At 41.3% G+C, this 17,038-nt stretch overlaps 1 protein-coding gene across 1 annotated transcript in view; it reads right to left on the bottom strand.

Moving 5' to 3' along the window:
• Positions 1 to 17,038, bottom strand: part of Ap1s3 (adaptor related protein complex 1 subunit sigma 3) — a 28,623-nt gene that overhangs the window by 11,324 nt on the left and 261 nt on the right. Inside the window, exons 2-3 of the mRNA XM_055616491.1 lie at positions 5,486 to 5,664; positions 4,483 to 4,591 (exon numbers count right to left, since the gene is read on the bottom strand). Coding sequence (XP_055472466.1) covers positions 4,483 to 4,591; positions 5,486 to 5,664 — 288 coding nt within the window. The remainder of the gene's footprint in view (positions 1 to 4,482; positions 4,592 to 5,485; positions 5,665 to 17,038) is intronic.

Raw genomic sequence — 17,038 nt, 5'->3', positions numbered from 1 at the left:
CAAAGGCTTCTTCAACAGAAATGGGACGATCCATTCACTGCCTCCACTTTCAGAGAATAAGGTAAGGAGGCATACAGAGTTTCATACACACAACACACACATAATCACAGAAAAGTGAGTGAGTGAGTGAGCAAGTACTTCATATACATCAACTCCAGAATGCTACTCTACAGCCCGACTCCATCTAAGCATAAGAAGAGGGGACGACCTGCAAACTTCTAGTTCTTTCACCTATTACTTAAATACTGCTAAATTCCACCTTAAGGTTCTGTATACAAATACATACAGTATTGTGTTTATGACACACACACATGTGTTTGTGTGTGTGTATATGTATATTTATAGAGAGAGATAGAAAGAGAACTTAGTATATAAGAATTTTGTCTTTGATGCTCAGTGACCCTTTGCATTATATACATCATATCCTCCTTCACAGACTATTGCTAAAAGAAAACTTTTCTGTGACATTTCCCCCATGTATGTAGATTCCAGCATACCACTTACAAAAAAAAAAAAAAAAAAAAAAAAAGAAAGAATATTTCACTTTATCTTCCACTTCCTATTTATTTTTTTGTTTGTTTGTTCAACTGTAGTTTGGCTTGAAGCTCTTCTCTTACAGAACACATTCTACTCTGATACTGTTCCTGACAGTTCATCAACTAAATTCTCTTGGGTGGAGTCTAAGAAGCATGTGTCCTTGGTCTCTGTTTTTAAGTAAATACAAGAAGTTTCTAGTTACACAAAGGAAATGCTTCAGACAATAAGAAATGCTACAGAGCTACATATGAAAAACAATTGCAGTGCAACATACTAATAGCAGGTAATAGTTTACATACTTTCTCTATCCATTGTCTTTATCTTCACAATAGGCCATGAATTTAGCAAAGCCAATGTTTTTATCAACATTCTTAGTGTCATATTCTCATCTGTAAAATGGAAATGGGTGAAGGTCTGAAATCTTGGGTCTGGTTGCCAAGTGAGCAGACATCAGGATCAACACACTTAGTGCCCCTTCTCTTAAAACAGAAAACACCCTAGGTCAATGCAAAAGCTTCCAGGGACAGCAGTATCTATGCACTCAGAATACATCAATCAAAATCCATGCTGCAATGCAGAATGGAAATGTGGCAGGTATCTAAATCCCTTATCTACTGGGAGACCCTGAGGCACTTCTTCTTAGCATCTGTAAACTGGGGTTGATGCTACTTACTGAAGACTGAAAGATTAACTAGCCAATCCTTGATAATCTCCTTAAAATTGAAAAGCACTATAAAATACATCACTCAAATTAGTGACCAGAGATTTTCATTTATCTGTCTTCAAAATACAGTATTTTCAAGGTATAAGTTTCCCCTTACATAATATAAGGGCAGAATTCAAAGATATCTTTGGTATTAGTGTGAGAGGAAAATAAATCCAAAGAGAAATATCCTATTCCCGAGATGATGTCAATGAGGATCAGTCCCAGAAGCCTTTGGCCAACACTGATAATTAATAAGAATTGAACACCTATTGGGCATGGAGCCCTGAAGAGCTCTTAGCATAATGAAAGATTCACTGAATGTTTTAATGAATTAAATTTTTGATTCATGACAAAGATAGAGCTAAAGGTGTACCAGAATTGGACAGAGAATCACTGCTAGAGAGAAAGGAAGTTATTCTGATCCTCTCTATGCTTTCTTTACCTGGGCCTAGATACTGCTGGAGAGGTCATTCAAATTCTCTCAAGAAATGATGTGCTCTGAAATATCTGGTTGAATGTCAGTTAAGCACAGAGAGATCAGAATTCAGCCTCAAGTCACATGATCACAGTTAGTTTAATCTACAGAAACAGAACAGGTCAAACCAGAGTTCAAAAAAAAAAATGAGAAAGAGAGAGCAGGTTACAGGAAAGCTCAGACTTCAAGAAGCTCCTCCAGGCCCTTTACAAAAGACCCCCATCTGCAGCTCATTTCAAAGGAAAGCACCAAAAATTTCAGAATTCATCAGAATAAAAGAAAGCATGAAGTTAAAAAAAATGCTCCCATGTTTGAAAACATGCTACTATATATGTACTGCTTTGAGAAAAATAAACTTGGAGAGGCAGGGAAAAGAACATGGTGTCATTTTCTTATTATTCCTGAGTAGTGACAGTAATTGAAATTTCCCAAGCAACATGTAAGCTGTTATAACATCATTTTCAAGGGAAAGAAAAGGGAAATAGGGGAGAAAATTCATTTAGAAAACCATCCAATACTAGTCATTTTGAAGCCTGTTTCAAAGCCGTATGCCTTTGATCCCAGCTCTCTTGGGAGAAAAGGCACGTGGATCTCTGAGTTCAAGGTCAGTCAGGTCTACAAAGTTTTAAGACAGCCAGAGCTACACAGAGAAACCCTGTCTTAGAAAACTGGAGAAAAAAGAAAAAAAAAAAAAAAAGCAGGTAAGACCTAACCAATGATGAAAATGTTGTTGCCTGTTCAGTTTCAGAGAAAGAATGTTAAGAATTCTTCTGGAAGCAAATCCTCCCAACATCATTCAATAAACTTCTATTGACCAATGCAGTGAGGGGAGAACACAGCTGGAGGAACCTTCTTCAGATCTGATGGTTTTCTTCCTGCAACGGGGCATCTTATTAGTGTCTCTACAGCCTTTGCTAACCTATGGCCCAGAGGTATTTGTGAGTGGGTACGCTGTGGGTGGGAGTCAACTGTCAGTACCTCAGGGAACACACAGTTGTGCATTCAGGTAAGCTTTTGCGCCAGGTGAGATGCTCTAAGCTGTAACCTGGAAATGAGAAGAAGGACAGGTGCACAGTGGAAAGAACACAGCGAGGGTGGAGACGTGGCTTGTCATCACTGTTTTGAAAGCTTACATTATAGCCTAGGAGGGGTGAAGGTTTTGGTGACAGATGACAGAAAGTGATGAGAAGTAATGCCCCACCTAGTTCTATGCTTTATTAAAAAAAAAAAAAAAAAAAAAAGGCAAAGATGCCAAAGCAGAGAAGCAAAGAAGGGCTGGGGGGATAGAAATGGCCAAATAAGAAGTTAAAAGTAAAATGCCAAGTAAATCTCCTGTAGTAGAGTACTGGCTGGTTTTCTGTCAACTTGTCAGAAGCTAGAGTCACAGAGAGTCCAGTTGAAGGAATGCCTCCATGAGATCCAGCTGTAAGACATTTTCTCAATTAGTGATGGTGGTGCCATCGCTGGCCTGGTGGTTCTGGGTTGTATATGAAAGCAGGCTGAGCATGCCAGTAAGCAGCACCCCTCCATGGCCTCTGCACCAGCTCCTGCCTCCAGGGTCCTGCCCTGTTTGAGTTCTGTTCTAACTTCCTTCAATAATGAACAGCAATATGGAAGTGCAAGCCAAATAAACCTTTTTCTTTCCAACTTGCTTTTTGGTCATGGTCTTTCATAGAAGCAATAGAAACCCTAAGACAAACTAGTGAGAGGAAAATGGAGATGAGTCTTAGGTTTAAATTGAAGAGTCAGGTGGGTTTTAGTAATAGGCAAAGAAAGGCAAAAGAACCCTATCCTTTGTATTAAAGGAGAAATAGAAAATTCCAGCCACTAGACACAGCAGGTTTGCAAAAGATGGGCATAGCAGTTGGCCATGAGAAGGTCAGTGAAGTTCATCACTGGGTAAGCAGAGAAGAATCACTTGGGGTAGATTCTGGAATTAAAAATCCATAGACACGAGACAGGCAGAAAAAGAGGCACAGCATTCAGAAAATGAGAAAAGAAGAAAAAATTTAAGGTGGAGCCGTCTGATACACAGGCTAAGACCTTGCAGAAAGCAAGGTCATGGCATAAAAAGGGAAAAGGGAATTTAAAGGCAAAATAAGGATTCAGTGCTGCAGCAAGGGCAAAGCAGGTTAAGACTTAAGAAAAGTCAATGGTGCATAGCAGTATGGAGGGCTCAGTGGTAACTGAATGAGCTCCTTGGAGTGGTAAGGTGGGGCACTCCTGCAAGCTGGCGCAGGGTGAATGGGTTCTGAAGATGAGAGCAGCTGTGAGAGATCGCTGCATCTGTTATTGAAATACATGCAAATTAGATTGTGGAATAGCAATGTGAAGTGAAAGGACTGGGGACTTCTGTTTGTGTGGGCTGGTACCTTCTTGTTGTTGTTCCTCGTGTACTAATAATATTGTAACTTTAAACAGTGCCAGAGGAGGAACAAAATGCCAAAACAGAGACGAAATGGCAAAGCCAATGAGGAATAAAGGACAGAGATCATTCACAACTAAATCCAAGTTCCCTGAAACAAGGTTTTTGATGTACTTGCAATCTGAAGGTAAAGATATAGCCACATCTTTTGAGTGATTCATTGACTAAGAGATACAGGTAGGGAGGAATCCCATAATTCTGAACCAAGGTGGGCCAGCACCATTTTTAGTACGATGCAATTGGTAGTTTAGACTTGAGAGAGAGAAAAGGAATACAAGAGATGAACAAAAGCAAGAACCAAGATGGATACTGACTCTAAAGGGCCAGAAGGACACTTACATTTCCAAAGTATTTGTCCAGCAACTCCACATAACGATGTACAATCTCTAGTGTCAAGAGCTCATTGTCTTGATTTTCTATTGCACAGCAAAAATATAAACTAGCATACCTTGAAAAGAAAAAAAAAATAAGGAAAAGAAAAACGGAATGAGACAATAAACAAAGCAAAGTGGGTTTCCCAGTAGGTATGTAACCTCATGCTCTCTCTCGAGTTTCTTCCCATACAAGGATAAAAATCATTGCTCATGGCATGTAGTATACTCCTCAAATAGAAACCAGAATATATAAAAATGTCGAAGGGTTAGATTACCTCTGTTAATCACACAAAAGGCTCTCAACAGAATTTAACCTTGAAGAGCTGCAATCAGAGAGATGGTATCCTTTGGCCCATGGTAATCAGGGTGTTTGTTCAAGCTCCTCTCCAGTTTGGAAATTGTCTCCTTTACTATACAAGCCCCTAGCGGTGCTCTCGGAAGCCCACGCTCCCATATCTGGCTTCACATGGTGATTCACCCCCCGCCCTGTCTCCCACTCTCACTTACCGAACCTGTTGAAGCCACTTTGCCAAAGCACTTCCTGGTGATGGGCTCCATTAAATATCAGGCCGTTCATGCTACCTCTTTTACCATTGTTTTGTTTTGTTTTGTTTTGTTTTGTTTTGTTTTGTTTTGTTTTGTTTTGTTTTTTAATGAACACTCTCTGTGAGTACATTTCCAGTGTGAATTTTCTGTTTTGGAAACTGTGGTTTGTTATAGGACATGGAGTCAGGATGGCTATGTTCAGATCCTAACTTAGGCATCCATTCACTGAAAAGCTGGCTTTACCTGTCAAACTTCAGATTTCTCATTTATAAATGAGGATTCCTTGCTTGCACTCATTGTTGCAAACACTTAGATCAAAGATTTCAGAAGGTGTTGAGATCAGCATTGCAATCTAAAATATTCAGAACTAGAGCACATCGAAGCAATAACGAAAAGTTTGGTTCTCATGAAGTTACTCACACCTTTTATAAACGAGTTTCAGCTCCTTCCAGTCAATGAAGCTGCTGGTCCTGTGCCCACGAGAGAGGACAGACTGAATGATTTCCCGGGTGATCTTCTTCCTTTCTTTGTCAGGGAGCGTGGTATACCATTTCTGCAGCCGCAATTTCCCTTGTCGACTGAAGAGCAAGATGAAATGTATCTAAACCAAAAATGCACAGAGAAGCCCAGGGTTTGGTCAGCCAAGTCACTGCACAGTTCAGGGTGTTCTGGAGCTGGGTGGAGCCAGGAATGTATGCTGGGAGGATATCTACCCACCCGAGAATAATCCCATCTGATAAATTACATTTACCCACCAGAGGAGCCAAACCTGGAACACCACACACAAACCTTACCTCTGTTCCAGAAGAACATTAAAATATTTTTTTAGTTCCTCCCAAGGGTTGTCAATTCATTAAGAAACAAAGTGTATCAAAGGAAGGAGTGGTGCTGTCTGAAGCAAATGCCTCCTTGACAAGCAAAACAAACAAGAAAAATGTTTTGAACGGTGGAAGGGTTTGCTTTAGAGTTAGGGCCTTCCATGTCCTATACCACAACTGTGAAAACACAGGGATGGGGAGAAGACAGCAGAAGGGAGGGGAAGGTGATATATTTTTTTAAATTGGTAAAAACTTTAAAATGTTTTAAAGAACCAAAGAAAATATAGAGAAAGCAAGGGAAAAGAGCAAGAAAGAATGGGAGGACCTAAGAGTAAAGGCTCCATGTGTCTCCTCAGCATGGTAGATAGTAACAATTTAGGTAACGTGCTGGCTACCCCAGGAAGTAGCCTCCTTCTGTTAAAAAAAAAAAAAAATAAAAAAAAAAATGTTTTTTTAATATGTATTCAAAATGAAATTTCATGTTTTCATGAATTTTTAAGAAATGTAAATGAAAGACAACTGTCTAAGTTCACTGCCTTAGAGGTTGAACAGATCTTATTTAACAAGACTGTCAAGTGACCCTCTCTTTAGTTTACAAAAGACCACATTTTCTCAGCCTATCATATTAGAAGATAAGATTTAAAGTCATGATTTATTTTGTTTGGGGTTTTTTGGTAGCAATTAAAAAATAAAAGAAAATGTGGAGCTGGTGAGATGACTCAGTAAGAGCACTTGATGCCCTTGCAGAAGACCTGGGTTTGGTTTCCAAGTACCCACACGCTGGTAACTCACAACCATCCATAACTCTGGTTCCAGGAATCCAATGCCCTCTTCTGAACTCTGAGGGCATGAGACACTCATGTGGTGCACATACCTACATGCTACCAAAACACACTTAAAAATAACATCAAATCAATAAATTTAAAATAAAAATGCATTGTTTCAGCTAATCGTTTTGTGAGTGGAACAATATACTCTGCAAACAAAGAATAACTACAGCTTAGGAGAATAACTACTGTTTAAAATAGCACTTACAAATAAAATTAAATAAATAAATTTAAAACTATAAATAAAATGCATTCTTTCAGCTGTTTTGTAACATATGCTGCAAACCAAAAATAACTACAGTTTAAAAATACGAAAACAAAACAAAAAACAAATAGTTTGCTCTTTTTGTTAAAGAGACTTCTCTTAATGTCATGACACAGACCTAACAGCTCACTAGGTGGCAATACCTGAAGCCAAAGGACACCAGGCTCTTCCCTTGGAACTCCCTCTAATTTACAGAACTTGGGAGCATCTTTTTGTAATTAATTTTATTTGTTATCAGTTCGTGGGTATGTGCTTCTTTCTCTCTGTCTTTCTCTGTCTGTGAGTGAGTGGCGCCCACAGCATGCTTATGGAAGACAGACAACTTTGTAGAGCTGATTCGCTCCTTCGGTCTTACGTGGTCTCTCAGAATGGAGCTTGGTATGGCCCGTGGACCTGTGTAGCAAGGCCCGGCACAGACCCTCTTCCTTTTTTTTTAAAAAAGAAAGAAACGTAGCTTTAAAAAAAGAGGTGGAGGAGACAACAAACTCCTGATCTGAGGTGCAGACATCACACCAAAGGGAAACAACTTAAAACTCCTGCTCCATAAGCTGCTTGAAGAAACATCACCCTAAACCCAGAATGGCCTTAGAGCACTGCATTATGAGGGAACTGTGAGGGAGATGACTCGGTGAGTGATGGCAATTCCCACTAACCCCAAGCATCTGAGTTCCATCTCTATAACTCACATGGTAGGAGAACCAAGGCCTAAAAGTCATTCTTTGAAAGAGAAAAAAACACTGCATTGTTTTAAATAATATTGTCTGTTTGACAGGTATTAATAATTCAGGAATGGGCACAATTACTATTTCCTAGGAATCGTACTAGGATGGGTATTTTTGCCTCCCGTCCCTAGTTAGTTTTTATTGTCAATTTGGCACAACCTTTTATCAACTGGAAAGAGAGAATCTCATTTGAAGGGTTGCCTCAATCAGACTGGCCTATAGCCGAGTCTGAGGAATTTTCTTGATGGGTGATTGACTGTGGAGACCCCAGTCTAAGGTGGGTTCCTAGAAATGTGGGCCTGAGGTGAAGAAAGCTAGCTCAGCCAATGGATAAACTGGTAAGCAACTTTCTTCTATGATTCCTGCCATGTGTTCCTGCCATGTATTCCTGCTCTGATTTCCCTTAATGGTGAGTTATGTCCTGGAAATGTAAGCCGAAATAAACTCTTTATTCCTGCAAATTGGTCTTGGTCAGAATGTTTTCTCACAGTGACAGAGGTCAAACTAGAATATCATCTTAACAGTATGAAACTGAATGGCTCTGAAATGTCTAATTAATTAATTCAAAGACAGCACACAACTCAGGATCTCAAGAACAAAGCTCAGTTTGGGATTACCACCAGACGAGACTGTTCAATCCAAAATCTAGCGAGTGGTCAGATTTCTGTTTGCTCTCATTTCCTAGGATAAATAATGTTTTCTGCCCATCTAAAATAAATCTCTTCTGCTTCAACATAAAAAGTTTCTCCTGATTTTTTCACAGTGCACACAGAGAGACTGTCCCACTAACCTTAAGAGTAATAGCAAACTCATCATGTAGTCAAGAGAGCCCTGCAAGCTACTCTCGGCAATTTCCTTCCATAAGAAACAGTCTGGGTTTACTTTTTATCTATTTACCAATCTCATGATTATTACTCTGGACAGTCCTTTGGAATTCTCCATAGACTAAAGTCTACTGTCAACCTAGATTAGTTCTGAGTTCTCTACAAGACTGGAACTTTTGGAACGTTGGCTTCCCTTCCACCTTTTCCTTGTTGCAAAAATATCTCAGCATGAGCTGCCCATGCTAACATGGATCAATAATCTAGAACAATGAACAAAGAAAGAGCATTTTAAAAACCCAGTAATGAATTCAAAGTGAAAGGATAAAAAGAACAAGTACACACACACACACACACACACACACACACACACACATATACACAGCGTTCATATGAAATAGTAACATATATTCCCTGCTCAAATGAAACAATGGATCAAGTTCAAGTGTACCCAATAGCTGCAATGCATAAGTGATGATTAGAAGACCCAGTCCTGGCAAGGTCTGTGATATGTGCTGGGGAATCAGGCACCCTCTCAGATTTAATCTCATAGGCTGGACAAGTTAGCATCATGAATTGCAGTGACTTCACAAGCTTATTGCTTCCTACAATTAATTTTATCCAATTTATTGGTGCAGTCATTCAGGGCACATTTGGCTAATTCATTTCAAGAGGTTAATCAAATACAGTCTTGTATTAGCATTATCTTGCCTACAGAAGAAAAAAAAAAGACAACTGAAAAGGTTTCTTTTTTCAGCATTTGTAGAGTCAACTTGGACTAGATGTACAAAACAAACTTCATCTGACTTCAGAAAGCGATATCTAACCACACCACTGCTGCCACCACCACCACCACCACCACCAATGTCACTGGGAGGAAAGAAAATAGACTAGTAACATCCTCCCTACATAAAATCCAATAAAGTGTGGAGAGCGGGATTAAGGATTTATTATACATCTGACCCAAATGCTTAGCCTGGGTTGTCCCTTGGGTCCACCCAGAACTCTCTCTCTTCTCAGGAAGGGCCACTTTATAGGCCCTATTTTGAGGAGTCTAGTTTGGGCACAGATGGTCTCTCAAATGCAAATATGAATTGTCAAATGAATCAAACATTCCTTGTCATCAGGGTCCACTCGAGTAATACTTGACCTCGTTGGGCAACCCTGGAGCTTGGACAGTTTGGGGTATTTTCTTGTTACATATCTGCACACAGGGATGCAGTGCCATCAGACCTTTGAGGGGGACACGAAGCCGACAAGTGCCAACCCATCTGTTCTATTACTTTGAACCAGTGCTGGCATCTTACTTCTAGTTCACTACGTACAGGAAAGGCTTCTCCGAGCAGCATTAGTTCTTTGTGTTTGCAAAGTCACAAGCTCGTAACCTCAATCCACGAAATGGACCCATGAGCAGCTTCCATGATAAGAGACAGCCAGGGACTTCCCCCTGACCCCAGCAGCTCTGCTCCATGAGCAGCACTATCAGGATTTCAGGATGTGAGCCACAATATTAATGCTCACAACACATTCCTCCTAGTCAATCAACCAGCTAGGCTGATCCTCTCATGATCCAGGCTGCAGTGCTTATCACTTAAACAACACTGTTTGTCTGATCAATAGCAACTCTGTAAATTCCCAGCCCTGACCAGCCCACACGATCCTATCTTTCTTCTGTTTAGAGATGTAAGACACCCCTGTGAAAAGTCATAAAGGACTCCCCAGATTGGTACCACCATGACTATTGGATAAGCCAACTCATGGATCACCAACGGTGCTTGGAAGCTTTACAGGTTCTTTTCTTTTCTTTTATTTTTTATTTATTCATTTTACACCCTGGTTGTAGCCCCCTGCCTCTTCTCCAACAAGTGCCACCCTCCCTCCCTATTTCTCCTATCCTTCCTCCCCTACTCCTCAGAGCAGGGAGCCCCCATGCATCCACCCTAGCAAATCAAGTTGCATCAGGACTGAATGCATCCTTTTCCCCTGTGGCCTAGAGAGGTAGGCATGCCAGGGGAAAGTGATCAAAAAGCAGGTGATGGCGCATGCCTGCAGTCCCAGGGGGAGGCAGAGGCAGGTGAATCTCTGTGATTTCGAGGCCAGCCTGGTCTACAATGCAAGTCCAGGAAAGCCAAGGCTGCACAATGAAACCCTGTCTTGAAAAACAACAAGAAAAGAAAAAGAAAAACAGGTAGCAGGGCCTATATCAGAGTCAGCCCCCATTCCCCTTACTAGGGAACCTATATAAGGACCAAGCTGCCCATCAACTACATCTCTGTAGGGGGCCTAGGTCCTTGTTTGATGCTTCAGTCTCACAGGTGCCCCACTGGGCCCTGGTTAGTTGGCTCTATTGCTCTTCTTGTACAGCTCCTGTCCCCTCTGGATCCTTCTATCCTTCCTCCAACTCTTCCACAAGACTCCCTGTGCTCCCCCAACACTCAATTGTGGGTCACTGCATCTGTGTCCATCAGCTGCTGGGTGGAGCCACTCCAAGGACAGCTATGCTAGGCTCCCGTCTGCAAGTATAGCAGAATGTCATTAATCAGAACAGGGGCTGGCTGTCCCCCATGCGGTGAGTCTCAGGTCGGGCCAGTCATTGGTTAGACATTCCCTCAATCACTGCTTTATTTTTGTCCTGGCACATCTTGTAGGCAGGGTAACTTTTGGGTCACAGTTTTTGTGGGTGGGTTGGTGTTCCCTTCCCTGCACTAGGAGTTGTGTCTAGTCAGTCTTTATGACCCCTGTTTCTAGGAGTCTCAGTTAGAATAACTTTCATATCCTCCCAGGAGCCTACCCTGTCATAGGTCTCCAGTTTGTCACAGAGAAGTCCCTGCTCAAGGTTTCTCTTCTCTCTGCAAGCCCTCTGTCTTCCCAGCCCCACTCTCCCTTGGTCTGATAGCAACCCTCATTTCTCTCTGTGCTCCCTCCCTTTACCCACTTCTGCTGTCTACTCTATTTCTACTTCTGAGTGGGAGTTAAGCATCCTCCCATGGATTCTCCTTGTTACTTATCTTCTTTGGGTCTATGAGTTGTAGTATGGTTATCGTGTGCTATATGGCTAAATTTACTTATAAGTGACTACATACCATGTCTGTTTTTCTGGGTCTGCATTATCTCATTCAGGATGATCTTTTTTAGTTCCATCCATTTGCCTGCAAATTTCATGATTTTTTGGTTTTCAATAACTGAGTAGTAGTCCATTGTGTAAATGGAGCACAATATCCTTATCCGTTCTTCCATTGAGGGACATCTAGGTTGTTTCCAGATTCTGGCTATTACAAATAAAGTTGCTATGAACATAGTTGAGCAAGTGTTCTTGTATGGTAGCACATCTACCCATTTATACCCCTCCAGGTACTTCTTAATGTAAAGGACTTCTGAATGTCCCCAGTTACATTTTCCCTATCAGTTATTCTAACTCATCACCATGTCTTTCATAGTTCCTGTTTCTATCCTCACTCCCTAAATATGGAGAGAGGATAAAGGCCAATCTGAGGATTTTCTCAGCTCCTCCCACATCCACACACACCCAGCCCTAGCTGAGTGTGTCTCCTTCATTGCTGAGGAATACAACATATCCCTCAGGCCTTGACTTTCACCCTTTTCGTACCTCTGGGAAAGGGCACTTCATTGGCCCTACATGGATGTGTCCATGCCACATCTTCTGGAGCTCTGTACATGCAGATACTGGGTAAATATACGTTTCTCTTCTCTTAAAAACAGGGTTCATCTGTGAAGACCCCTGACTTTCAATAGTGTCAAAAACCCAGTCTACTTTTAAAATATCTACCTTTAAAATGTGCCTTAAGCTGGGTGTGGTGGCACACATCTTTAATCCCAGAGGGAAGCAGAGGCAGGCAAATCTTTAGTCTATAAAGCAAGTCTAGGACAGCCAGGGCCACACAGAGAAACCCTGTCTCAAATAATAATAATAATCATAGTATAAAATTAAAAAAAATGCCTTAAATTGAAAATAGAAAAACTGGGTATGATTTATGCATGTGATCCCAGCTTTCAAGAGGTAAAGACAGAATAATCAAGAGCTTTGGGCTGGCCTGGCCTGCATAATGAGAACCTGTCTCAAAAAAAAAAAAGAGCAAAAAGCAAGTCATTAGATGTTCATCATATTGATACCCACAAAACTGGAAAATGCCCTCCTATATAAAAATAGGTAAAGTCTTGGGTTATGCTTACTAACCAATTTCAATAAAATAATGATTCTGATAATAAACTACAAGAAAACATGAAGTTGGATATTATATTATACGCCAAATGGAACATACTTGCAAAGAAATGACATGAAGGAAACACTAAACTATCAACAGTGGTTGTCTTGGAATAGCAGAATTATAAATGTCATTTTCCTCTTTGTACTTCAGTGAGTTTTCTAAAATCCCCATATACGATACTATAATCATAAAATGTGTACTAAAACATCCTAGAGGGTCCAACAATAAGCAGTCAACATTCAACCCAAAACCTGACGCTGAGTGAATGCTGAGGTTCTCTCTCTGCCTCACAGCATGACATCCTATGCAGAGCAGCATGTAGCAGTACTGAGTTGCTGCCAATGCATGGAGGACAGGAAACTCAGATATGATCGCTGAGGTAGTAAAAATGCTTGGCATGGTATCATTACAGCAGAAACATGACATTATATATCTGTGAAAACTGACACAATGCCCAACACCGAAGTGGACCTTAATATAAACTGTGGATTTAGGTGGCAACAAAGAATGAATAGGGGGCGTGGCTGGGCCAGCCCCATCACTCTGCCATGAGATGGTGTGGGCACTGGGGTGATGCCCTCCTGCCTCCTTGCCCCTGTGGTAGTCAGGAGAACTGACCCCGAGGTCATGAGAGCTGGAGAGCTGCCCCTGACTCTCTCCAGCTGCAGCTCTCAGAAGAGTGAGCCCCGCACTTCTCCTGGGTAGGGGGTGTCAGTGACCTGGCCCCAAAGGCATGAGAGGAGGAGAACTGACCCTGTCCCCTGTGGCAGTCTGTGGTGGCAGTGGATGAGATAGCTGAGGCCGTGTTGGAGAGCTCAGCTCCCCCTAGTGGCGTGGTTTAGGGAGAACTACAGCGATGACCAGCTCAGCTAACCCAGGCCCAGATCCAGGCCTTTGAGTTGGCGCACCCCAAAATCTACACCATCTGTAAACTGTTGGAGCACGTGAAAGGGCCAGTCCTGCTGATCCAAAGCTGCAGAATCTCCACAACACAGGGCAACAACAGGATAACTAGGAGAAGTCCCAGTGAGGATCCAGTATTGATGGTGTCACAGAGGCCAGAGACCTAAACCAGACCAATGACTCACTGTAATGAACATTTGCAAATGAAGATGTGTGGGCGGAGGGGCATACTGTGTGACACAGCGACCCACTACAGCTTCCACATCGAGATGTTTTCTATGCTTTCATTTTTGTTTGTTTGGTTTTGTTTGTTATTTTCTTTTGGGGAGGAAGTTGCAAGGACAGAGGGTGAATACGAGGGGACAGGGAGATGAGTGGGACTTGGGTACATGGTGTGAAACTCACAAAGAATCAATAAAAAGTTGAAAAAAAAAGAACCCATCGTTTTTAACCAGTGTGCCATTTGGCATAGAATGTTGATAATGAGGGAAGCTGTGTGTACAGGAGGATGGCTTTGTACACTCTGCCCTCCTGAGCTACGAACCTAAAAAGGCTGTAAAACATGGTATGTTTTAAAAGAGCAAACTGTATGACCAGACTGAATGTCTCTTAATTACACGGCTCAGATGTAAGCGAGACATGAACAAGGACAAAGACACTAACTAAGGCAGCAGCAGGGGAGTGGAGGGAATGTTGTACAAAATCCATCAGTACTGCCTTATTAGCAGGAAAAGGATCATAGTAATCATTCCTTTCAACTTCAAGGCGATGTTATGGAATTCCAGCAATGACATGAATCTGGAGAACGATCGAGGAAATATGTATGACATTGGAAATATGCATGACATTCACAAAAGCAGTGTTTTCACAACAGCATGCAGCAGTGCAGAGGGTTGTAAAACAAACTGAGGAGATGGATTCCCATCACCATGTTTTAGTAAACACAGCAAAACAGATATCTCAGTAAGGGTAAATATTAAAACCTTGTTCCAGTTGCATGTACTTGTACTGGGTAGTGACATAAATGAACTTCTTGCTATTGGCTATGGCTTTAAATAGGAGCCAAAGAATGAGGAATGGCAGTGAACTAGAAGGAGGAGGCAGACAAGAACACCAAATCTATTGGTGAGGTCACTCATGCAGTACAAAAGCAAAACAAATGTTTAAACAGAAGGCTGATCAGTAAGGAAATGTTAATAAAAGATCAACTTTTCATTTACTGTTAATATTTAACTCTTAGAGACTGTAGAGTTCCAGGAAGACTACATATAGAATTTTTTTTTCTCAAAGAATTAGAAACAATACTTGAGTGACTCAGCAGGTCAAACCACTGTACTTTGAGAAGGGCAATGAGGACAGATAGCCAAGGCCTCTTGGGAAAAACAGAGGGATTTCCTTTAAATGAAATAAAGATGTTCCATTCTCTTTCTTAATCCTGACAAATTAAATAAACAATCAACCTGGAGAAAAACCCATCCTTTGGTTACTGATGTCAGTTCAAAAACCCTCTACCTGGCAGCCAGGACTCCTCCCTCACTCCAAGACTAAGCAGAGACAGTCTCCAGGGAAATAATCCCATCAATCACTAAAGTAATTGCATTTCAGAAAGACCTGTCAGCACAGATCATTAATTCATTTGGCTAGTATTTACCAGCGCCTATGATGTGTGGAACTAAGCACACAGATGGACATTGTATCCTGTACCTTGGGAAGCTTATCATGGTGATAAGGAACCCAAAGAAACTTCAGAGTAAACACTGAATTAAGCACCGACTTTTATTGCTTCTCCCTCCCAATATGCCACTAAAACGACAGTGGCGAAAGTTTCAAAACTGTGTTAAACCCCAAAGACTAAGAGACAGATGGGGAGATAATAGTAGCCCAGAGGTTTCAACCAATCTTTGAAATATGGAAAGGATAGGGGAATGTGACCTATGGGGCGTATTTAGGAAAACTGGGAAGGCCAGATACAAAGCAAGGTTCTGAACATAGGGAGAATGGCTGAAAGGCTTGCTGTGGGGGGTTGGCATCTACTACTTGTAGCATTTTCAGGGACCAAAGCTAAGTGAAAACACACATATATGCATGCACCCACACACATAACCCACGACATACTCCCACTCTGTTATTTAAAGATACTGAAATTTAGCAAAGGCCAGGCCATTGGAGTAGCTGTTGGTACAGCTTCACCACAAACATGTAATGCATTGTATTATGATGTAGCCACAGCTAGGAAATCATGAGGCAACAGCAATATTTTAGTTTGATTATACTCTTACGGTACCACTGCCCATTGTTAACTAAAACAGTATTGTGTAGCATACTGGTGTTAGGTTGGGGAGGGCATCACAGTGCCATTCAGGAGGCTTGCACAAACCTTTGAGGCTCTAAGATATTTACAGATACCTTCAGCTCTCCTGGAACTTAAATGGAAGTCAGAGCCAGCATATCTGTGGATCTTCCTGTAAGAGAGGAGAGTATTTCTAGCCTCCACCCATATCTTTGCATTGTGAAAGAGCCCATCTCATTTAAGAGCTTGGCTAATTCCACCTCTATCCTTTGAACTGCCTAAGAACATCTCAGCATTCCACTTCAAGGTCATTAGACAGTTGAGAAACCTCTAAGAGACAGAAAGGACCCAGAGAGATGGTTTAGCAGTTAAGAGACATGCTGTTCTTCCAAAGGACCCCGGTTCGATTTCCCAGCATTCACACGGCAGCTCACAACCATCTGTAACTCAAAATCCAGGCAATATAATGTTGTCTTCTTGCCTCTGCTTGCAACAGGCACACACAGAATGTACACACAGGTAAACATTCATCCATATGAAAGAAAAATAAGTACAACTTTACAAAAGAGACATAAAAGATCAAGCGGAAAAAAAAGACATTGGACACTAGAAACAGTAATAGGACAGAGAAGAATGAAGTATCACACAGACACAGACACATACACATACACACACACACACCATGCTCAGAGTTACAAAAAGACAGTGCTTCTGTGCTAAGAGAACAAGAATAGAGTTCTATGCTTTAACAGAAGAGATAAGAGCATCAAGAAATTGTTTGAGCTTTCCCCAGAACTAAAGGGATGAGATTTCGGATTAGCAAAAATAACCAAGTTTACTGTGTGACAGATTTTAAAAACACAACAGCGCAAAACTTCAGAGCAACAACAACAAAGCAAGCAAGTAGCCTAATGATTACAGAAAGACAAGAGGTTTCCATTGAAGAGGACCCGAAATCACAGTAAGCCTCAGACTCTCACAGTCTGGGTGCTGGAAGACAGGAAGTCTGCATCCCTGCAAAGTCAGTTGAGGCAAAGAACTGAAGACTCAGTTGATACTTGTGAATACATACACTAAACATACAAAGCAAATGTGAAAAAAAA

This window comes from Psammomys obesus, unplaced genomic scaffold, assembly GCF_907164565.1.
Source record: "Psammomys obesus unplaced genomic scaffold, mPsaObe1.curated_primary_1811, whole genome shotgun sequence".
Taxonomy (NCBI): domain Eukaryota; kingdom Metazoa; phylum Chordata; class Mammalia; order Rodentia; family Muridae; genus Psammomys; species Psammomys obesus.
The sequence above is the reverse complement of the archived record's forward strand: the minus strand, read 5'-3'. Positions and strand labels throughout refer to the sequence as shown.